Source organism: Camelina sativa, chromosome 10, assembly GCF_030686135.1.
Source record: "Camelina sativa cultivar CO46 ecotype springtype chromosome 10, ASM3068613v1".
NCBI lineage: Eukaryota > Viridiplantae > Streptophyta > Magnoliopsida > Brassicales > Brassicaceae > Camelina > Camelina sativa.
Window position 1 is genome coordinate 2,374,467 of NC_141889.1, and position 22,821 is coordinate 2,397,287.

At 36.5% G+C, this 22,821-nt stretch overlaps 6 protein-coding genes and 1 non-coding gene across 7 annotated transcripts; 1 reads left to right on the forward strand and 6 right to left on the reverse strand.

Annotated features, from left to right (window-relative positions):
- Nucleotides 1-290: 290 nt before the first annotated feature.
- On the reverse strand, nt 291-364 carry TRNAT-AGU (transfer RNA threonine (anticodon AGU)). The gene has a single exon. It is a non-coding gene; the product is annotated as a tRNA-Thr (tRNA).
- A 396-nt stretch (nt 365-760) lies between these two features.
- LOC104716641 (actin-depolymerizing factor 9-like) lies at nt 761-1,913 on the reverse strand. Its single transcript, XM_010434059.3, has 3 exons — nt 1,782-1,913; nt 1,405-1,664; nt 761-1,218 (listed from the first exon to the last, which is right to left on the reverse strand). The coding sequence occupies exons 1-3, from the start codon at nt 1,794-1,796 to the stop codon at nt 1,068-1,070; spliced, it is 426 nt and encodes a 141-aa protein (XP_010432361.2). The 5' UTR covers nt 1,797-1,913; the 3' UTR covers nt 761-1,067.
- Nucleotides 1,914-4,482: 2,569 nt separating this feature from the next.
- LOC104716642 (peptidyl-prolyl cis-trans isomerase CYP21-1) lies at nt 4,483-7,165 on the reverse strand. The gene is made up of 6 exons (XM_010434061.2): nt 6,531-7,165; nt 5,829-5,910; nt 5,691-5,738; nt 5,391-5,597; nt 5,198-5,273; nt 4,483-4,910 (listed from the first exon to the last, which is right to left on the reverse strand). The coding sequence occupies exons 1-6, from the start codon at nt 6,627-6,629 to the stop codon at nt 4,748-4,750; spliced, it is 675 nt and encodes a 224-aa protein (XP_010432363.2). The 5' UTR covers nt 6,630-7,165; the 3' UTR covers nt 4,483-4,747.
- Nucleotides 7,166-9,946: 2,781 nt separating this feature from the next.
- On the forward strand, nt 9,947-12,651 carry LOC104719977 (protein NUCLEAR FUSION DEFECTIVE 4). The gene is made up of 3 exons (XM_087469994.1): nt 9,947-10,451; nt 10,527-11,419; nt 11,952-12,651. Exons 1-3 carry the CDS (start codon nt 10,119-10,121, stop codon nt 12,421-12,423), a joined length of 1,698 nt encoding a protein of 565 aa, XP_087326120.1. The 5' UTR covers nt 9,947-10,118; the 3' UTR covers nt 12,424-12,651.
- Nucleotides 12,652-12,862: 211 nt separating this feature from the next.
- On the reverse strand, nt 12,863-15,345 carry LOC104716643 (uncharacterized). Its single transcript, XM_087469993.1, has one exon. It carries the CDS (start codon nt 15,086-15,088, stop codon nt 13,103-13,105), a length of 1,986 nt encoding a protein of 661 aa, XP_087326119.1. The 5' UTR covers nt 15,089-15,345; the 3' UTR covers nt 12,863-13,102.
- A 613-nt stretch (nt 15,346-15,958) lies between these two features.
- Nucleotides 15,959-17,374, reverse strand: LOC104716644 (uncharacterized). The gene has a single exon (XM_010434063.3). The coding sequence runs from the start codon at nt 17,161-17,163 to the stop codon at nt 16,207-16,209; it is 957 nt and encodes a 318-aa protein (XP_010432365.1). The 5' UTR covers nt 17,164-17,374; the 3' UTR covers nt 15,959-16,206.
- A 1,469-nt stretch (nt 17,375-18,843) lies between these two features.
- LOC104716645 (DEAD-box ATP-dependent RNA helicase 16) lies at nt 18,844-22,705 on the reverse strand. Its single transcript, XM_087469998.1, has 15 exons — nt 22,548-22,705; nt 22,169-22,480; nt 21,908-22,069; nt 21,721-21,810; nt 21,515-21,643; nt 21,166-21,266; nt 20,953-21,064; nt 20,711-20,842; nt 20,554-20,619; nt 20,286-20,471; nt 20,050-20,145; nt 19,831-19,968; nt 19,676-19,758; nt 19,309-19,576; nt 18,844-19,215 (listed from the first exon to the last, which is right to left on the reverse strand). The coding sequence occupies exons 2-15, from the start codon at nt 22,427-22,429 to the stop codon at nt 19,126-19,128; spliced, it is 1,914 nt and encodes a 637-aa protein (XP_087326124.1). The 5' UTR covers nt 22,430-22,480; nt 22,548-22,705; the 3' UTR covers nt 18,844-19,125.
- Between the last annotated feature and the right edge of the window lie 116 nt (nt 22,706-22,821).

Below are 22,821 nucleotides of genomic sequence, written 5' to 3' on the forward strand. Positions count from 1 at the left end.
AAAGGGAGTTTACTCTTCGACAATGCATCTGCAATAGTTGCTTATCAATTTAAACCTGCTAAAAAGTACAATTAGATTGACACTTTAGCTTGTTATAAAAATAGTACTATAATTTAAAGTTGTGTCTCAACTTAAAATAGGTTAGGTACTAAAGTATGAAAATGTAAAATGATGGGAGCGCACGAAACGGTGAATTTGGGATTGAAAACTTCAAAAGTAATAGCCTCCCCACCATCCAATAATGCTTAAGAGATGGATGCTAGGCAAAAATAACAAGAAAATAAAAATAATGCTTTCGTTGAGAGTTGAACTCTAGACCTCCCGCTTACTAAACGGGTGCTCTAACCAACTGAGCTACGAGAGCCTTTTTGCTTTACATCTTTAATATAAAAAGAAAAAATGAGAAATCTGTGGTTTTGGTTGAAGTTGGATTTTAGTAAATATTGGGCCGAGAACTATATGAGTGGATCTTCACAAAAATTATTATGAGAACCATTGTAAGATTTGGATCATGGGAGGTGGATTTTTCAAATAAACCATACAAACTGAGTAAATTCAGTAGGATATATAAGATCCACTACTCCTCAATTATGAATTCTGCCTAAGAATTATACCCAACTCTGAAATGTTAACTTTTAGTTTCAAACTTATTTTTCATACTTTAAATTTTTGCAAAAGTTTTACCATATGCCTTGGTTGAATGGTCTCACTCTCACCAAATGAATACTTATCCTCATAATCTCTCAGTACATTTCAAATATATTTAAGACCTCTTTTTTATTAGCATTAGTGACAAACAAAAGACAAAATAACATTCAACATATATACATATATATATATATATATATTTGCAAAAAAAAACAATTAACAGCAACAATTAAAAACGAAAGACTAATAATAGTTGAGAACAATATTTGTCAACAAAATAAAGGAAATCATTTTGTTTGACAACAAGACGGAAGATGTTAAAAAGCACTAAATAACATTAATAGAGAATTAATTGCTGCTCATAACTGTTATAATAACAGGCTAGTAGTAATAAACTCCGGTTATGTCTTTGTGATTGATTATTTGGCCCGGTCTTGGATTTTATCAAATCCCATCTCGGTTGGGTCGGTGGCTTGAAGCTCGTAGTGAACTCCGTCTAACACTCTTCTCAGTCCGCTCTTTGACGTTGCATACATCATTTTCTCCCTTATCCTCGACGCCTCCGGTGACCTATTCCCACAAACAATCAAAATTTAAGTTTTATTTGGCCACGTTCAAGGCTTAGGACATCGAAGGGTAAAATGGTAATTTAGGGCTCGCTAAATGACTATTTTGCCCTCAGATGATCACCAAGACAATATGGAGAAGAAATCGAAGAGACAAGGAGAGAGCTAGTGACGAGACTCGGACACTAACCAAGTGATGAAGAAGATCTTGCTCATGCGACAGTTATCGACAGTGACGTAATCGAAATCAAACACGGCGTAGCGGCAATCGTCCTGCGGCAAAGAAGCGGCAAGATCGTCGTAGCTCTCGCCGGCGGCACCGACCTTGTCGACGGTGACTTTCTGAGACTTCTCCTCGAGTTTGTAAACGACGTATCTGTGCACTTTCTTCCACTTCATCTCCATGAACGATCTCTTGCAATCATCCATCATCCACATACCACTCGTCGCCTATAAATAAATATTTACACCAATCAAATCAATCATCATCCCAATATATATATATATATATATATAGTTTGTTATAATCTCATAACTCAAATAGAAAAATAAATAATTGTTCTTTACCGTCTTCAAAGCCATAGTGAGTGTTAATGCTGAGCTTCGAAGATGTCTTCTTCTTCTTTCTTTCTTTGGCTAATATTTTTTAGAGTGTAGAGAGATTTTTGTATGTTGCTGTGTGTTGTGAGATGAGAGTGTAGTTCGAAAGGGTTTTATAAAGAAGTGTTTATATGATTGCCATTGAGATTTCGCTATTATTACAAAATTACCACTTCTTGAAACTGGCATTTGTAATTATATTAAATATACATAAAATTAGTCTCCTGTTCTAAAAATATACCGTATTAATTTGGTGTTTAATTAGAGCCTTTTTTGAATGGTTTTATATAGTTAAGAACAATACCCATATATAGTTCTTTTCTTATTTATGAGTAAAAAACACAGCTATTTTAAATACTAATTATTTCTTTTAATTTTGAATTGTGTGAGAATACCAAAGCAACTAATTTAAAGCTCATGAATGTTTCCAATGAGGTAATGAGAAAAAACACAACTTGGGATGGAAACTTATCATTATATATGTTCAAAAATTGGGGAATTCACCAATTAAATCTATATTAAGTGTTTTTAAAAATATTTTTGCTCTTCCCTACCAAATTAACAGTTTCCAAATTAGCTGTGTTTTTCTCGTGCGTGTACAAGTGTAATAATAGTTGGTCTGTTTTATTCATATTTATTTTCTTATATATAATATATTTATATTTATAAATTTCTTAATTACTACTGAAATACTATTACATAGAAAATAATAAGGCCTTGATTGTTTCTTTTTAAAATTAGATTTTGGATTTAGTTTCTCAAAAACTCATATTAAACCCAATCAAGATTTTTGAGAAAGTAGATTCCCTTAAAAATAGGGAATCTGGTTTTTTGGAGTTTCTAATCAATTTTCACTAATTAAGAATCGAAAAACCAAAATTTTGAGTTTTTTTCCTTTTCTCAAACGAATTTTTTTTTCCATTTAAATATTTTTTCTTTTTTCAAAATCCAAAAACTAAACACCAAAATTCAAAATCTAAAAACCAGAAACTATAATCTAAAATACACTTAAAAACATTAAACATTCATGGCCTAAATAAAAAAAAGTCTAAAGATGAATAAACTGGTTTAAAACTTTGTAAATATCACTCAGTGTGAGACTAAAGTTACTTGCAAATAATGTTATCCAATAATAATTAGCTCTTTCACAAAACAAAAGAGGTAGAGATATTATATTTTAAACCCAATCAATAAAAAGAAGAGAAAATTTGATATCATTTTTGAGTTTCATTCGGAAAGTCCTATCCATGGAAACATAATAAGATGATTAACATAGACTTGGAAAATTGATCAAAAGATGTTGACGAAGAAAAAAAGAAGCGAGGAATCGAGAGAAGCTGGTCCCAAATAATAGGATTGGATCCAATGCCTACATTCTCATTGTTTTCTCCAATTTTGTGTTACTCAAAACTAAAGCGACCCCTTTGCGTGGAAGCTAAGGTATGAGACATGAGATCAACTTTCATACTCCGAAAACCGGTTGGATTATAGTATTACAAAAGAAATCGGGTCGGACAACGAAAACGTTGAGCACTAATTGAAACTTCAACTTGAGCTCCAAACAAATAAATAAAGTTCTAGTTTCCCCCACTTCCCCTGGACTGAATTAGTCTCTGATTGTTTTTGATCTAATATTATAAAACTCTTGATTATCAGCCCAATTCAAGTAAATCTTAATATTTGGTGTCGGTAAATAAAGGGTTCACAGAATATAACCTTAAGATACGTTGAACGCCGCTACACAATCCCAAGACGAATTTTGCAGTCCCAAAGTCTCTTATAGTCTTCCCATGATATTGTCTAGTTCATGTATGGTATAAGTTGAGCAACTCAGACTATTAATTGTATCATGAAATACGTCTACTGTCTACATGCATAAATATGTTTTGTTAATTGAAGTTAGATATATATAAGATAGAGTATAGTTATATTTTTATGATATGTACATGAGTTTGCATGGACCCCTACCTGTTATTATTCGGGTGCAACTAAAAAAGCACAAACACTAAAATCTAAAGATATGGAAGAATTATGGGGGCATAAGGTCTCCCATTTGTTATGCTTCAACTTAATTTCAACCTAATTCGATCTCTGTGGATCAGAGTGTGCGTGGTAAGATTTAAGAAGTATTGAATCACCTTTAGACACAAATGTGCTTCAATTTCTAGTCTTTTTGCACTTTATTATATTAGATTTACTGTTTAAATAATTTACTAGTGGTTCATAAATAGTGATCAAGGATGAGATTGAGGGGACATAACCATGTCTGCATATACTTGTGGATAACAATAGCCCATGCATGCACGAGTTTGATGAGGTGTAACCGTGTAAGTAGATAATAGCATAAGCATGTGTCGATATGTCTTATGATTTTATTGATTAGTTTCCCTTTTGTAGTTTGTTGTTGGGACGATTTGTTTGTCCATCTGGTGGCTTGTCTTCTAAAGTTGTTAAATAGTTAGGCTTTGACTTGTTGTGCTATACTTGTGTTCGTTTCTTCTTTGGAATCATCTCTTTTATCATAACCATGTTACCATCAAATCCATTTCATACATTTTTCTCTGTTTGTTTCGATAGTGTCATTCGATATATCGAGAATCCAAAGTCCAAACCTCAAATTTGTGAAATTGTAGGTCTAGATTTGAGTGTATAGAGGTACAATAAGGTATACTGAAAATAATGATATCATTATCTACATAGCTGTAGACTGAACTAAAAATCATATATTGGGAGAAAAAAACTTAAAGAGAAAAAGCTACAGATGCTTCCAGCTTTAGACACTAACTACATTGGCAATTTGGCATTGTGTTCACTGTTCAGAATTCGGATTATCGCATGTGCAATACTATAAATAGAAAGAAGGAAAAAACAGAGAGAGAATATCACAGGAAGAGAACCAGATTTGAAGTGATGTGTATGTTAGGTTGGCTTTGTCATCTCTCTTCATCCCATCTGTCTTTCGGAATCTCTCCAGAATCAGCAATCACAACTTTTTTCCTGGGTTTGCCACTGTAAGTTCCAGCTCCACCTTCAATAGCGAATACATTGTCCATTCCTTGTATAACCTTCCCCAACACCACATGTTCTCCTTCCAACCTGCACCACACAGTTTTCACAATCATCAAATCTTACTTTTTAGAATCCAACACTAAATCCACAAGAATTGTCCGTGTGTTTGTTATTCACATTTCATTCTAGTGTAGAATTCGAATTCATAATCTTTGTCTAAATGAATTTAGGTTGGATCCCTAGAGGATCGTCTCAGGACTTTCCCAAGAACAAATGTGTCTGCCTTTAAATTTGGAGAACTTGATATCATATTTCTAGTATGTTTTTTGTAAGAAAAAGTGTGCATGAAGTGAGAGCATGAGAGGGGAGCTTACCAGCTAGCCTTAACAGTAGTGATAAAGAACTGCGAGCCATTAGAATCGGGTCCTGTATTAGCCATCGCTACAACACCTACACATGCAAATTCGTTTTCATATAAACTACAAGAATACATATGGCTCTCAAAAAACCATTTTTTCCGACAATATTCTCAAATTTCATATGTTGGTAGAGAGTATATATGCGCACCTGCGTGTGAATGCTTTATCTTGAAATTTTCGTCAGGGAAAGTACCACCATAAATTGACTCAGTCCCTTTTCCATCACCATGGACAATGTCTCCTCCTTGGATTACAAATCCAGATATTATACGATGAAACGGTGTTCCCTTATAGTGTAAAGGCTTTCCGCTTGAGGATTTTCCCTTCTCTCCTGTGCATAAAGTTCTGAAATTTTCTGCAAAAAAAAACATAGACATACAACATTAGAAACTATCTAATCAAAATTAATCGTATCCTGAGATTTGCATTCAAGATGCCAAAGACATACCTACTGTTTTGGGCACAACACTGCCATATAGTCCGATAACAATCCTGCCTGCAGTTTTGAATTAACAGAAAGCAAAATCGAAAGAAGTTGAAGGAAGCTTAAGGCAAAGAAGATATCCCAATATATCAGTCCATGTACCTAAGCGTTGGCCATCGATATCAACATCGAGAAACACCCTGTGGGTGATTTCGTCATCTTCGATTACTTGCTTCTCCTCATTCTAAACATCAAGAGAGAAAGCAAATCAGGCAAAACATACAGAAGGCATATCCACATTCTGTTACTCCTCTATTAAACCTTCCCACACCAAATACTCCACAACGAGAAACCTAAAATATATGTTAGGCAGACAAAGAAAACAGAAAGCTAACCAAAGTTCAACAATGTTATCCAGACAGAATAATCAAAAACCAATCATAAGATGGATAAAAAAAAGCAAGTGCTAAGGATTCTTTGTCACTTGCATTCTCTAGATTATGATCTTTTCGAGGACAACCAAATGCACATCAAAGTTGGCTACTTCTAAACACAAACACACACTTGACCAACATATCACACACAGTACAAGCTCCTCATGTAAATTCACTTGAACACTTCAATGTACTTGGAGGCATAATGTTAAAATTTGAATCCAAGAGAGACTACTCAAAACCAAATCCAACCAACACTAATCACTCACAAGGCAACTTCACAAAAAGTGTTAAAAAGAGAATCAGATCTCTCATAATTTCTTAAAAAGAAGACTAATTTCGAAATTTCCATAGATTGAAACCACGAATGAACACAAGAGTAGTACTCAAACAGATCCACATGAAAAGTGGGTCGGAGAAAAAAACGTACTTTTCCAGTGTTAAAGAGAGCAAAGACGAGAAAAATCGTAAGGGCAACGAGGAGAAGAAGGCATCTGGGCTGTAGCAAAAACGAGATCTCTCTACGCATCTTCGTTCTTCGTTCTTCGTTCTTCTTCCTTCTTTAAGAATCCATCTCACGCCAACAACAACAAAACAAAAACACAGAACCCGATCTCAAAAAAAGTCAGAAACTTCACACTTGGTTAGATCTCTCAATCACAGGATTAACTGGAAAAACACTTATAGTGTCCGGTGATATAGCTCCGAAGGTGAAAGCTTTAGGAGGAATTAGGGATTTAGCAAAATCTTCACGGCAATCAAAGTCGAAATCGATCTCAATTCCACTGTGTGTTTCAGTTCTTCGTCGAAGAATAGATGATTTGTTTTTTTCTTTCGTTCTATAATTTAGGTAATGGGCCTAATTAACGAGTAACGACGGCCCATTAAAGTTTGGTGTTTTAGTTATTATTAAACTCAAAATATGGGCTATTATTTCAATAAATTATATTGCGATTTTAGTGTTTGAATTAGCCAAATTACTTACAATCAAATTAGATCATACAAGGGAAGAAGTTAGGGAACATATCTAATTTTTATTGTTTGAAATTTGAACAGAAGTGTTTCAAAATTTGTTCGCTTTTACGTATTTGGTAAATACGAATGTTGATATATTTTTGTTTTGTTTTGGTCACTTCTCCGCTTTTGATAAAAAGGGACAGATATTAGATTTTTTTTGTGTTACTTTCTTTAATTTTTCTATTTTGTCTGTATTATAATTATTTTGGTAGTTCAAACTTTTAAGTTTCCTACAACAAAAAGAGTTGAATGACTGATGAGTATCTGGTTCAAATGTAAACTAGTTGACACTCGCCTAGTTGGTAGGCGAGATATTTTTATTTTAATTAGAGCGATAGTAACTCGTACTCATATTTTCACGTTTGTTTGCTACTTGCGATTTTTGTTTTCCTCATTTTGTCCGTCATTTTTCATCCGTTAAATCTCATTTTTTGTACTAGTATCTAATAAAATCATTACATTATGGAATCCTACAACACTAACATACAAATGCCTTTTGTACTTTTTTCTTTGTAAATAAAAAAAAATAAAAATAAAAAGAAAAATATTTTTTTTTTTTGGTGATAAGCAAATTGTGAATCTGTGATAACCTCGCCAACAAATCAGATCACTTATTTGACAATTATGATAAATCTCGCCCGCAAGAATTAATTTCACGGATAGAAAGATACATGTCCATATCACTCCCTTACTGTTCGAAATCCCGACTTGGCCCCATCAAATATTCATCTCTTTTATCACATCACAATTGGCAAAATGGTTATAAGCTTTCATGACTTTGTTGAACATGTTCTTGGTGTTCTCAATCATATTGATACACCTACGGTATCATTTGTGTACTGATCTTATCATTTAGACCCGATGGAAATTTAATAGCATAGACACGTACGTCAATAACTCATTTTGAATGCGATCAATAAATTGTACTGGTTTTATCTCCACATTATTTGTCGTTCATGCGTGATTAAAATGAAATTTTGACGAACGTGACTGAGTTTACTATATATATCATACGGTATGAGTCATTAGGATCGGATAGTTAACGAACAAATATTCTTGAATTAAATTATGAGAACGTCGTTTTGCCAGAGAAAAAATTGCTTACATAAAAAGAAAGAGGCGGCTAAGGATAACATAACTAGGATCACTATATATCACACGAATATTAACATTTTTAAAGAGAAATTTTGGTTTCTTTTTCCAGCTATAATCATCCAGCAAATGCGTCAGGCAGGATTCAGCAGTTATCTATTTTAAGCGTGAGAATAAAATCAGAAAAGAAGTATAATTCCACGTATCGATTCGCATTATGTAAAATAATATCGTGAATATAATAAGCCAAACTTAATTATTGGGAATTATTGGGAAAGTAGGAAGTGAACTTAGTGTTTGACCAAAAAAAAAAAAAAAAAAAAAACTTAGTGAAATACGGCAAAATTGTAGCTTTTGATGAAATATAGTAAACAAAACTAATTAGATAATTATTTTGAAAAAAACTATTTCTTTAGGGGAATCTCAAGTATCTGAAATTTTGATTAATGGTTCGTTGTGATTTTTGAAGAATACAAACCAAAACACTCATCTAAATTATATATCCAATCAAAGCCAATAACGTTTGGATGAAAAATACAAGTTGGTACCTTACTTGGTGGAGAAAAATTGTTGTCACATCCAAATACTTAGATTATATGAAACTAAACACGCCGAATAACTAAAATTTTAAAGCATCGTGATCAGAACAAGTGACTACTCTGGATATTTTCCTAGTGTTTCGATAAAAATTGTTCCGTACGTACAAGCGACAGAGAAATAAATACAACCTTTCTTTAACAAAAAAAAAAAAAAAAAAAAGGAAATACAACCCTTGGCAACATGAAACGTTAGAGTTTGTTCACGACTTGTTTTCCATATAAAAAGACGCATGTTTGAGTGACTTTGACAAAGCCAAACAAAATCTTTTTGTAATGTTTAGTGTGAACTGGATCACTTTTTATAAAACCAAAAGGAGCAAAACTAAACCAATGTAATTAAATTGGGTTTGATTTGTTTTAACGTTATGGATTTTCGGCTCAGTACTTTCCTCAGTAATCCCAGTATTGTAGAAATGTATCAATTCATCGAAGGTGCTTATGAGGCGCTCAGTTACACAAGTATACACAATGTCAATTTTATTTCTCATACCAAATAAAACCGAACGTAAGCTAGACGGCACCAAAACGACTTGGAAGCTTCTAGCAAAAGTAATGAGACGGACTATAGACTATAGTCCCCACTTTCTAGTTTCCAAACTTCATTCAAGTGTAGATCCGAATATCCATCCACTTACTAGCAAAGATATCTTTAACTCATCTAATGTCATGTAGTATCGTACATTCATTGCCTCGTTGACCATATAATGGATTTGAGTCTCCTAAAATGGAGAACAAAAGTTGAAAGAAAAAGAAAGAGAACTTTACTACCAAAACAAAAAACATATTTCATTAAAGAAAACCATGTGGTCGTCTATATAATTTTCAAATAAAGTAAGAAAAAATAAAAGTTACGGAAGCATGAACCGTCGTCATGTTTGGATTTTGGAAGAAACAAGTGGCCAAAATCACCCACTAATAATACTACTAATCATCCTAGTTGACCATATTCTAATTAATAGTCACCTTTAAGAAAAAATATCATGAAGAAACAATTTGCATTTAACTAGAAAATACTTAATTCCTCTTTTTTATTTGTCAAATCATCCACTATTTGCACACACCTTCACCGTACGTGTCCCTTTCGTACTTTCTCATTTCATCATTCTAGTGATTAAATTAATTTTCTTTTTTTGAGATTAAACAAATACTTTCTACAAAAACGATAAAGTCTAAAGTTGCGGAAAAAACAAAAAAAAATATCGTAACGTTTCACCTTTAAAACTGTACGCAGAGAGCTCAACGAACCAACACAACACACTCAAAAATATCTCTTCTTTCTTTCTTTCTTCTTCTCGATATCTCCTCCTCCAATGGGGTTTGGGAGATCTTCTTCTTCTTCCTCAGCTCTCAAATGGCTCGGTTTCGTTACAGCCGTTTGGATCCAATCCATCTCCGGCAACAATTACACCTTCTCAAATTACTCCGCGGCTCTAAAATCCCTGATGAACCTCACTCAGTTAGAACTCAACAGTCTCTCCGTCGCTAAAGACATCGGAAAAGCTTTCGGAATCCTCGCCGGACTTGCTTCTGATCGTCTTTCAACTCCTGTCATCCTTCTCATCGGTTCTTTCGAAGGTCTTATTGGTTATGGTGTACAATGGCTCGTCGTTAGCCGCACGATCCAACCTCTTCCTTATTGGCAGGTACTGATTCAAGATTCCCAAAACAAACCCTATATTTCAAAGTTGTAAAACCCTAATTTTTACAACTGTGTGTAGATGTGTGTGTTTCTCTGTATGGGAGGGAACAGTTCGACGTGGATGAACACGGCGGTTCTTGTGACTTGTATAAGAAACTTCCGACGAAACCGTGGTCCTGTATCTGGGATTCTTAAAGGATACGTTGGTTTGAGTACTGCGATTTTCACGGATGTGTGCACTGCTCTGTTTTCCTCTGATCCAGCTTCGTTTCTTGTTCTTCTCTCCGTCGTACCTTTCGCCGTTTGTCTCACGGCGGTTTTCTTCCTCCGTGAAATACCTCCGGCTAGTACCTCCGCAGAGGACAACGAAGAGTCTAAATACTTCGCCGTGTTTAACATCGTCGCTGTTGTTGTTGCTGTGTACCTTCAGTCTTACGATATCTTGGGAATCAAAACCGGAGTTGTCGCTATTGCATTCGCCTCGGTTCTTCTCATCCTCTTAGCTTCTCCTATCGCCGTCCCTTTCCACGCTTATATCCGTAGCAAAGATAAAGATGAACAAGACGTAGAAGGACGAGTCGATGAACCGTTACTGAGATCAGGATCCGAGATTGTAGTGGAGGAAACTCTCGTAGGTGCCGCAGCGGCGGCGGATAACGAGTTGCCACCGTCTCTTAAGCCGTTAAAAGATGAGGAGGAAGAGAATCATGGAAACGTGGTGACGACTGAGAAGAAAAGACCGGTTCTTGGAGAAGAACACACCATCATGGAAGCCATGTTGAGTGTTGACTTTTGGGTTTTGTTTGTGTCCTTCTTGTGTGGAGTAGGTACTGGTTTAGCAGTGATGAACAATATGGGTCAGATCGGTCTTGCGCTTGGTTACACGGATGTTTCCAAGTTTGTCTCCATGATTAGTATTTGGGGATTCTTTGGTCGGATTCTCTCCGGTACCATCTCCGAGCACTTCATCAAGTAAGTAGTCACTTTACTTAAAACACTCTTAGTAGAAAAAAACTGATTTAATTGTTGGAAACATAGAGCTTGTTACAAAAAAAAAAAAAAACATAGAGCTTGTTAAGTTGTAGCGTAACGTGACTTGGAGATTGGAATATTCTCATTTGATCACTTTATCTACACGCATTCAAATGCATATTTGGGTGGTGTCAGTTTCCTCTGTTTCACCTTTGATTTGCCGCTAAGGCACAGAGAGTATATTTATGTTACGTTCCTCTTCTGTTACTTAGAATTGAATATTTCTCCCATTCACATGATTTTTCTTCTTACATGTTAGTTCCTCCTGATTGAGAAGTTTCCTTGTGTCCGGGGGGACCATAATAAAAGTTTTCGACTTTTTGCGTTGAAAGATCTTTTTAGATTTCTTTAGTCTTTATTTGAGAACTCGACATCGTGGGGACCTTGACTAATATTGCTATTAAGGGAACTTTTATTGCATAGAGTAATCTTGAAAATGTGATATTTCATTTATCTCTCTTCAATCCTATAGGAAAGCTGGAACACCAAGACCATTATGGAATGCAGCAGCTCAGATTATCATGGCCGTAGGATATTTACTGATGGCTTTAGCAATGCCCGGTTCACTCTACATCGGTTCAATGGTGGTTGGGGTTTGTTACGGAGTCCGGTTAGCCATAACCGTGCCAACAGCCTCAGAACTCTTCGGTCTCAAATACTATGGACTCATCTACAACATCCTTATACTCAATATGCCTCTAGGATCGTTCCTGTTCTCGGGTCTACTCGCTGGTTTACTCTACGATGCTGAAGCCACACCGACTCCTGGTGGAGGCAACACGTGTGTAGGAGCTCATTGTTTCCGTATGGTCTTCCTTGTAATGGCGTTTGCTTCCATTATTGGGATCGGTCTTGACCTTTTGCTTGCGTATAGAACGAAGGAGATCTATGCCAAGATTCATGCAAGCAAGAAGGCTAAGAAATCTAGTGGTAATCTCCGATGAGAGTTTTAAGCTGAAACCGGATTTGCTTTTGGTTATAATCATTTTTTTTTTTTTGGGAGGGGGATGTTAGTTCTATAGTACGGTGTAAATTTTGTTTTGTGAAAGCTTTTAATGTTCAGTATAATTAGAAGCGGTGATTGTACATTTGTACACTTATGCTTAAGAAGTGTTTGAAGCAGTTATTTGGTGTAAGTTCAGATAATGGGGATCTATACTTAATGTTGCTCATTTATTGGAGAGTTGCATATTCTCATTCTCATTCCTCTCTTGTAATTATCATGTAAAGATTAAATTGAGCGTTACTATATCTAAAACGTGTTCACATATGTCGCTTTTTTAACTATATGGAAAAATTCCATTTACTCCTTGTAGAGAAACAATGTGAAAAACTAAACCGATTTTGAAGTACAGAATACAAACTTTAAACAAGAATCAGAAACAAATTAAACTCAGATACTATGATTATAGAATCTAAAGTCAATATAGTTGTTTCGACTTACAACATAGTCTACACACTTATAACAACGTCTATGAGCATCACCAATGTAATATATACAGAGAGCTTCATCAAAACGTTGGAGAAGACATAAGTGAACACAGCAAAGAAGAAAACAAAACCTGTGAGGCGACAAAAATGAAGAGTGTTCATACTCTAGATAGTGAAGCTTTGTGTCATATATCAATGAAATCCTCTTGACCCTCTAGATTGGTAAAGCTCCAATCTACTCTTTGCTTCTGGTAATATCTCGTCAATCGTTGGTGATTCCACCAAATGAGCTTGCTTTGTCGACCATTCAAGAACTACGAGAACCTCTTCTTGAGCTAAAGTCTCACTGTCTGGTACATTCAATGCGATATAACAAAGTAGTATCAAAGCCGGGACTTGGACCATTTGTTCTCCAAAGTATACTAATTGAATCAAATGCTTTGCACCTCCTGCTGCTATGATCGCTTTCGAGTGGTTATCACGCAAGAAATTGTCGGTACATGAGAATTTGATAAGCGCTACTGCGGCTTCCATTGAAACCTCTGCTTCTCTTTCGTCAAGAAGCTTTACAAGTGGTGCAATGATCCTTGTCTCTGTTGCACGGAACGTTCTTGAAAGACTACCGATTGATTTGATGCAGGGGATCAAAAGGTCCGGTAGTTCGTTTTGGATCACCTTAAGTAACTGTTCTACTACAGCTTTTGCAGCAGGAGAGGTTGGTTTGAAGGCTGAACGTCTCAGTTCTGGATACTGCTCGGCCACATCTGTGATTTCCATCATTGCCAAAGCCGAATATGACTTGACTTCATCGTCTCCTTTTTCTAACAGAACGGCGAAACAGAGCAATGCTCTTGACTCTGTTATGCTTCTACATATTTGGAGATTCCCTCTTGAGAGTTGCCACAATGCTCTTGCAGCCATTGCCTTCATCTGAGCTTTAGTAGCTGGATCCTCATACTCTCTTCCCTTAATGCTTGTTCCCATTAAAGAAACATGTGTTGGATTGTTCCCTCTCGGATTAGAACCACCCTTGGTATGATAATTCTGGTGCTGTTGATTGCTCTGTTTTACCTGATTCTTGTTAGTACCGGAACCTGAACCTGAACTCGGACCCGAACCCTTCATTGCCAATGTGTTTGTAATTAAGCTATGCATCTGACTCGGTGTTTGATTACTCATAGGATGTGAGATATTGCTTTTGGTTTCATCGTGATCGTTGCTCTCCTTCTTGTCTGATGGGTTCGTATTACTCGCCATGAAAACCGTATGAATCGAAGACAACGTCTGCTTGTTACTCACGATAGCGTATTTGCTATGTTCTTGAACCGTCTCAAAAGCTAAATGGCTCACAAGGAAACGAATGATGTTGTTCTGAGCGAAATGGTCTTGACACTTAGGATGATTAGAAGCTAATTCAGAAACAGCCCATGCAACAACGGTTTGAACTTTCATATGACCTTCTTTAAGAATCTTTGCAAACACTTGACACACACCTGCGTTCACAATCTGTTCAACACTCTCTGGGTCACGTCCTAATAAACCAATGGCTCGAGCCGCGTTCTCTTGACCTTCCATTTTACCTTCTTTAGCAAGCTTCAACAATGGTGGAACCCCACCTTCTTCGATAATGAGCCTCCCGTATCGATCATTGTCACGAGCCAGCGACACGAGCGAAGCCGCTGCATCGGATCGATCCTCGAGAGAGCCTGTGAAGAGAATGGCGACTTGTTCCCAAATCAAACAGAGGATTGGTTCGTTAGCAGCGATCGGAGGGAGTCCTAAATACTCATCGTCACGATCATCTCCTGAAGCAGAGACACGGAGGAGCCAAGAAACGTCTCCGATCGAATTCTCTAACTGCATCGTGATCTTCCTAAACGCAGCCGCGGGGATAATGGTGAAAACGCGTTTCATCAGTCCCGTTGCGCGGCATTTTTCGACGAGGGCTAAGGCTTTGAAGAGGACTTGCTCTGTATCGTCGATGATACGGCGCGTGGGACGTTCGTAGAGATCGTTACTCGCACGCGCCGCTTGACGTAAGAGACCGGCGAGCTTTTCCGTTTTGGCTTTGACCTCTAGACATTCTTGACGGAACGAGTAAGCTTCGTCGGACGCTTTAGTTATCTGATCCGCTAATTGAATAGGTCTTACTAAGATCTGTTTCACAATATCCGCCATGAGAATTGAGAAGACAAAATCAAGAATTAACTCTGTGAACGTTGATGTTGTTTAATGAAGACGATGGTGGCTTTGATCACCGGAGACGACGGTGGAGGGAGGCGGAGAGAGAGAGATAGACACATACACAGAGAGAATATGACATATTGGTGAAACGTTAATTTCTCCGAATTTTACAAGGAAGAAGAAAAGGCTCTGTAAAAATAGACGTTGTATAAATATACAGAAACTGAGTCGGATACTTCAATTAATATAATTATAGCAACATACATCTATTCGAATGATTAATATTTGAGATTGTTGGTGTAGACTATGTATAACGGTCCTCTTCTGAACATTTTACATTTAGACTTATACTAAGTCTAATTTCCGGTTTACTCAATACCAAATCACAATTACAAACTTAACTATGATTTTAGTTATAAACCATACTCTAATATCCAATGCTGACTGAGATGATGAAATAACACAATGTTTAGCCCGAGATCTTATTTAATGTTAGAGCAATAGAAATAATGGTATTGGTGTATGTATGCAGGACAAAATCACCATGAGGTGAGTTTTATTATAGCCTCAAAAATAGTTAACCAAGATCATGTCCATATGTGTCAAGGCATATGGTAGGCCGTAACATAAATGCTAATTTGAAGAGTTTGTTGATGAATGATGACTGATCAATCATGATTCTTGGTACGTTTGGAAGCAAGCTAATTGTGGCAGAACATAACACAATCAAGGACACCAGCTTGTCTCTCTTTAGTAAACCCCCTAAGCATCATGTTTTAATTCTTATAAATTTCTAACAAATTAGGTTAAAGAGTGGTGCAGAAGTATGCTATATACTTCTTTAATTTATCTTGAGGTTATATATTTATATTAACTATCCATTAAAACATTTTATTCTATAAACTAACAATCTAATCGTATGATACAATCGGATTTACAAATTTAAGGTCTTATGAAAGACGAAACTTTTTTAAAGGACACACAAACTTTTTCTAAAGGACGTCGACGAGAATCACACAGACGCATTTGTAAATAATGCAACTTTACAATATACACGCAACACAAAACCAACGAAATATTGGTTCCAAATCCTTGTCAAACTTGGAGACCTATCAAACTTTCCCTTGGATTCTTGCGTGAGTGAGTCCGACGCAAGCATCGACGAAATCATCTTCGATGAAATCAGTGGACAGAATCTGCAACTTATCTCCACATCCCTTGGAAACACACTGAGATATAAAAAGCCTAGCATGTTTTCGGATCCGATCAGTCACCGGTTTAACCCACACAACCGGATTATCTGCTTGCGGCGTAACGGTGTTCTCAACCCGGTAAAAGAATTTTCTAGAAGATATCGATTGCTGCTCGCCTAGATGCTTCAAATTGCTCTGAAATTTCGTCCATGGAAGATCCGTATCAATCCAGTTATCTTTTAGATAATCTGCGTTCCAGAGATGTCCACCACGGCTTGGCTTCGGAGACTCTCTAGGTTTCCAGATGCAAATAACCCTTTTTGGCAAAATCTCTGATACCGGCTTGTTGAACAAGTTATCGTCTTGATGTATCAGGTACTGACCTAACTTGTCCGCCAAGTAAGTCTCGAACTCCGGAGGGTCTTTGTGTCCGAACTCTGTCCTTATCTCTAAGATTATAACCTCCGAGTGAGTCTCCGACAAGAATCTGATGACATCATCGATGACGACATCAACGTCGTATGACGTCAGAATCCCATGGCATATTTGGCGATCCTCTTGCACACGGATGTCGAGGACACGCGTGCCGAGGACGAGCTGCTCGTAGATGGAGAGCGTCTGGCATTCGGCTAAGGGACGAGAGATGAGAGGTATTCCGATATCGTTGGTAGCTGAATCGTGCGTTCCTGGCCACACGATCTTGTTAAGAGTTAGTTTCTCCAACGTTAGACCAGCCATCCAGTTTTTTCGATCGGACGGACGGTAGTCATCGCCAGGGAAATGTGAACCATCGGATTTTTCGAGATCGTTTAGGGTTTTTTCCTCATGAGAGACATCTTTTTGCCGGTCGATCTGGTTAGAGATAAACGAGAGCATTGTTTTGAGAGATCGATGAAGATAAGGAAGAAGAAGAACTTGGTCTTTAAAATATATATTAGGTTGTTTCTTTGTCTTTATCTTTTTTCATTGTTAAAGGTTTAGCAGCTCTTTTTTTTTGTCGAAAAAGGTTTAGCTTTAGCAACCATATGCATCATTAGATTTAAATCTGATTTAAAATTATTAGTTTTTATACTATACATATAACTTTCCGTCGTAGTGTGAACTTTTAATTTTTATAATTTCTTTGATAATTATATATAAGGTAAACTCAACCTAATTTGTTAACTGTAATTATTTTGGATAATGATATAATTATCAAGATAATGATATAAAAATTCAGTTAAATTTCATTAGGTTAATTTTATATTCAAATTTGGTATGATTAAGATATATACAAGAGACTTTAATTATTTCTTTATTGAAAATGTCATTTTCTAATTGTATACCACAAACAGAAAATACGTTTTTACCCTTTTATTAAACGGAAGGATAATTAAAAAAAATTAATAAGTGACAGACGTTTTGAAATATGGGCGAATTTTTACAACACAAAGTCACAAAACACACATGTACCAAATTTCCAGGGGACCAAATCCAACACCTAGTCAAATTTAGTCCATCCCAAATTTGTCCTTTGACCTCTGAAGTGAACCAAATCCGCTTGGTTGGACTATACTTGTCCATTATTACCAATATAACTTCTCCATCCTATAGGTCAAAGACGCATGTACTGAAGTCGTTGTGTCTTTGGTGGACCAGATTCAACCTCCGGACAGTTGTTTTTATGTCCACGCTAATTTTGTCCTTCGCTCTGTTAGTGGACCATATATACTTGGTTGACGATATTTGTCCATCAATAATATAAAACCATTTTCTCCACCCTGTAGGTTTGTTGACGAAGAGACCGATCTTATTGTACCTTCGGTGGACCAGATTCAACGCTCGACCAGTTTTTGTCCACCACATTTATGTCCGTCAGTCTTTTTAGTTGACCAGATCTGCTTGGTTGTCAACTCTTGTTCGTCAATAGCTTAAAACATGTCCACCCTTCCACGCACATACAAAATTGTTCCACCGACCAATGGACGACCAGCGAAGTCCACTGATAGACAAATGCAGTAGACGAGATCTAAATCTGGTCCATTAAGTAATAGCTAGTTTGACTTACAATTATGGTTTCTTGGATTTCAACACTTTTGTTGGGATCCAACAACTGATCTACAGATCTGAGTAATAGATAACAAAAAGGTAAGCATATCTGAAATTAATGTCCACACAGAGAAAATCAACATGTCTCTTACCATGTCTAGTCCAAAGATAATGTCGTAAAATAAACAAATGGGAAGATTTGCTTGAAATGTGAAAGGACAATAAGTTGAAGACAAGATGAAAATTTCATGAAAAGGTGAAAGATTGTGGAGAGAGATAAACATCCGTAAAAAATGATTTTTGAAAAGAAAAAAAAGTACTTAAAATAATAATAAACTTAAAAATGTAAACTCGTATTTTTATTTTGCTTTTGTGGCAGGCAGGAGAAGGAATAAACAAAAATGGTATTTCTCAAAAAAAGTTATTACTGTACAAGACATAAATAATAAATTCCTATATACAATTTATCGATGACACGTGTGGCAAAAATCCCCGATCAAGATACGTGCAATAATTACAGTTAACATATCGACGCAACTAATGAGTCTTTACCATTCAAAAATATCAAAATGAGTTCAAGACTATGTTGTGGACTAGAATATTTTTGAACCCTACAAAGATCGTCGTCATAAGCTTACAAAGATCTAATGTATATCAAACAAAAAACTCAAAAGGCTAATTAATATGCTCACAAATGTTTGTATCCTGTTGCTACAAGAATAGAGCTTAAGATGGTATCTCTTGTCTCCGTTCTTCTGTGTGATTTATAACGAGTCAAAATTTGGTTCCACTTGAGCAAAACGAAATAACTTAAACTGTCTTCTGTTTCTTTTGTTTGGTCGAGCCATCGCTAGAATCCTTCTTCTGGCCAACGCCGCCACCGTGTCCTCTCTTAGATCCCTGGTTGATTGAAGAAAGCACAAACAACAAGAAAAAATTAGCACAAATACACAGAAAGCAGAGAAAAAGGAGAAATTCAGTTATGTTTATTACATTGGGGTTGAAGGTTTTGAGTGGGTCGCCGCCTTTTCTGGAACGTTTCTTGTTTTTGTTGTTGCGACCAGCACCTCCACCAGATCTCCTACTGTTACCCATTGCAGCTCCAGCTAGCTTCACCGCCTTGCTTGCCTCTTGTGTCTTTAGGTCCACTAGATACTCCGGGATGTCCTTTAAATGTGGTGCAGGTGCAGTCTTACTCAAAGGCTTGTCATGTCTCAACAGATCTAAGTCTCTTGGATTAGCTTCAAAGTGAGCTTTTAACCTGAAGAAAGAAATAGCGAAATTAAGAAGATGAAAAAAAACTCAGAATAAACAACACACACATTAAGAACTGTTATCGAACAGTAATGTTCTTGCTTACTTTTCGGAGTTGATTATCTCATTCCTCAAATCCTGAGCTCGAGACTCTCGAACCGAAATCTTTGTAACACTTTTTGCCACATCCTGCAAAGACAATTTAACTTTCACTACTTCACTTAATTAAGAAGTAAGCATCTTACTACAGTGACTACTCACCTCAGCTCTATATCTAAGAGACTCAACAGCATTTTCGGTCAACAAAGGAAAGGGTGTGATAATATCACTATCTTTGTTCTTGTCGTTTGCTAAGAAGGACTTTATATCTTCAAACCCTTCCATCTCATCAGGAGAAACCTGTGGCAAACAAAGCAGATCATTAGACTTGCAAAAAAGGGTTCACGCCAATAAAACGGTATTATTAGATGAGAAACTAACAAGAGAAACAGAAGAACCGCTGCTATATGCTCTCCCTGTACGCCCAATTCTATGAATGTATCCAGTAACACTTTGAGGCATATCAAAGTTTATGACCTGTGCATAAAAAAAGGTTTAAGGAAAGGTTAAAAATCTACAGCAAAGAAAACATGGAACTTTTTTTTTCAGTCCCAAACAGCAAAGAGTACAAAAAATAAAGAAAAGAAAATCCCCTTGGCCAAAGTCACGTAGCATACCGTGTGAACTTTTTTGAAATCAATTCCCCTAACTACACTGAACTCAGCATCCAGCTTTGGTTTGCGACGCTTCTTGCTTTTATTGTTCTCCTCGTTATCCTCACCTTTAGGCCCTTCCTTTTCTTTTTTAGTCTGGCTGTTATCATCGGTCGCAATCAAGTAATCAAAAAGACCTGCATTGAATTGCTGTACAAACATACAGTGATTAAATTATGAAACAAAGCTGCTGCCAAAAAAAACTTAATCTAGGTGTGTGACTGTGATGTACCTCAAGGATATGAAGCCGAGAATTCTGAGGCAACTCCCCATTTAGAATTGCAGACTTGATTCCAAACTGGCGGAAACAAAAAAAAATTAGTTCAATATTATAATGACAGGTACAGTGTTGCAAACCAAAAATGCTCAAATAGGTGACCAAAACTTACCTTTTCCAAGAATAATTTCAACTTGAAACCCATGTCAATCGTATTGATGAATATCAGAACTTTTTCCTGAACGACCTCTAGCTTCAAGAGAGCAAGAATGTGAAGCAGTTTATCCTGAGCACTGCAAGAAATCTAAGACAAGATAACACACTTATCATCACTAATCAGACCTACAACTGTGAAGTTATAAACCAAACATCATGCAAAAATGGTTTAAACAAATCTAAGAGAGCGACTCATACCCAAAACTGCTGAACATTACTCGGGACGGGCTCCTCCTTGTCCTTATCTTCTGTCAAGGTCAAAACGATTGGGTTGTGCAGAATCAATTTCTTCAACTTTTCGACATCAGAACTAAGATTTAGCAAAGATATTATTCAGTCAACCATTCAAGCCAAACTTGGGAGAAAAAATATGAGTTTAAATAGAATCATTATCAACCATATATGTCTTACCTTGTGGTAGCCGACATAAGAAGACATTGGCAACGCCTGGGAATTATTGAAGTTACCGACCTTAGATTATCTTCATATCCATATGACAACAAAAGATCTGCCTGATAACAGAATTATATCAACATCTCCTCAAAGAGAGGAATATAAAGGAGAACATAATAGATAATAAACCCTATAGAAGTACTTCAAAGCTTAAAACCAAAGTGGCTTATATACACAGTATATATTTCCAAGAATATCACAACATCATGCTACTTCCAGTTAATAAAGTGATTACTTGAATATCTAGTGCGTCTGCAAAACAACCTCTAACAAAGCCACTATTTTAATTGAAATACATAAATCATACCTCATCAAGAACCAGAATTTCAAGTGATTCACTGACAGCAGCGGGCTCTAAAACTCCAGCAGCAAAACATTTCGGAATACAAGCAGGTGTGGAGACAAGAATCTCAGGCAGTCCAGCCAATGCATTACGCTGCAAAAGAAAACAATTAAAACAAATATAGAAAAATCGATGAAATGCTTTTCAAGATGAGAAAAGCAACAACTAACCATATCAGATGCGGTCATGCTACTAGTCAACTGCACTGCTTTCAGCTGAACCCTACACAACTCGATAAGCGAAGAAACCTCTGAGTAGACCTGTATTTCCCCAAGTCAAACCAACATGTCAGATGGCTAATTGATATCTTTGGAAGTATAGGAAAAAAAACATGAAAACAATCTTCCAAAAACAAACCTGCTGGCATAACTCTCGAGATGGAACAAGAATAAACGCAGAAGGAGCAAGCTTCTTCTTACTCCCGGAATCTGCTGAGAATAGCTTCTGGAGCAATGGCAAAAGGTAAGCCAAAGTCTTACCTGAGCCCGTCTTTGCCCTAGCAACTATATCTTTTCCTTCCTAGAAGAAGAACAACAGGGACAATCAAAATCAGTACCACGAAACAAAAACCATCAAAATTTACAAAAGAGGTTGAGACTTTATTGTATTTATATTTACCAGAATGTAAGGAATGGCTGATTGCTGAATAAGAGTGGGTTTCTCTATACCCTTTTTAGTTAGGGCACGAATTAGACGAGAATCAAGCCCTAGCTCTTCGAAACTATTATCTACATCTTCTTCTACTTTTTCTTCTTCTTCTTCTTCTTCTTCTTCTTCTTCTCCGACGTTTCTCTGTTTTTCTACTTCCTCTGCTTCCATAACCTCGTCCATCACTTCTGGGTTCACATCCTCCACAGGTTTCACCTTCGTCTTACTCATGGTTTCAGAAGAGAGGCTCAAAAGTCCGAGTTAAGAAGATCGAACACAAACCTTATAGAAATGTAAAAGACTTCACTTTAGGTCTTGAGAGGAAAATAAATATTCGGAAGAAGCTTACCTAGGAGGAGGAGGCGCGGAGCTTGAAAGCGGCGGAGAGGAGCTACAAGAAGAAAAAGGGTTTTTGGGCTTTTTGTAGTGGGCTTTTATTAAATGGGCTTTGTTATTTTCGAAATACACCTGTTATTTAGTTTTATTTTCTTTCTTCTACTTTGTTTTTAATATAATAAAAATAATTACACAGTTGATGATGAGGATGGTGATGAAGAGAGATGCGTGTTCGGTGGAAGCTCTCAGAAAGAACCGATTTGTATAAAATGTTTGCTTCGTCTCTA

Bases quoted from the DNA above. Each gene is read 5' to 3' on its own strand.
- LOC104716641 (XM_010434059.3), bottom strand. The intron at 1,219-1,404 runs GTTAGTGTCCGA...TTGTGGGAATAG, and splicing joins AAGATCTTCTTCATCACTTG to GTCACCGGAGGCGTCGAGGA.
- LOC104716642 (XM_010434061.2), bottom strand. From the start codon at position 6,629: ATGCGTAGAGAGATCTCGTTTTTGCTACAGCCCAGATGCCTTCTTCTC. The intron at 5,911-6,530 runs GTACGTTTTTTT...CTTGATGTTTAG, and splicing joins CTCTCTTTAACACTGGAAAA to AATGAGGAGAAGCAAGTAAT. The intron at 5,598-5,690 runs GTATGTCTTTGG...TTTTTTTTGCAG, and splicing joins TGTTGTGCCCAAAACAGTAG to AAAATTTCAGAACTTTATGC.
- LOC104719977 (XM_087469994.1), top strand. From the start codon at position 10,119: ATGGGGTTTGGGAGATCTTCTTCTTCTTCCTCAGCTCTCAAATGGCTC. The intron at 10,452-10,526 runs GTACTGATTCAA...AACTGTGTGTAG, and splicing joins AACCTCTTCCTTATTGGCAG to ATGTGTGTGTTTCTCTGTAT. The intron at 11,420-11,951 runs GTAAGTAGTCAC...TCAATCCTATAG, and splicing joins ATCTCCGAGCACTTCATCAA to GAAAGCTGGAACACCAAGAC.
- LOC104716643 (XM_087469993.1), bottom strand. From the start codon at position 15,088: ATGGCGGATATTGTGAAACAGATCTTAGTAAGACCTATTCAATTAGCG.
- LOC104716644 (XM_010434063.3), bottom strand. From the start codon at position 17,163: ATGCTCTCGTTTATCTCTAACCAGATCGACCGGCAAAAAGATGTCTCT.
- LOC104716645 (XM_087469998.1), bottom strand. From the start codon at position 22,429: ATGAGTAAGACGAAGGTGAAACCTGTGGAGGATGTGAACCCAGAAGTG. The intron at 21,811-21,907 runs GTTTGTTTTTGG...GGGGAAATACAG, and splicing joins CTCGAGAGTTATGCCAGCAG to GTCTACTCAGAGGTTTCTTC. The intron at 19,216-19,308 runs GTAATAAACATA...TCAATCAACCAG, and splicing joins TCAAAACCTTCAACCCCAAT to GGATCTAAGAGAGGACACGG.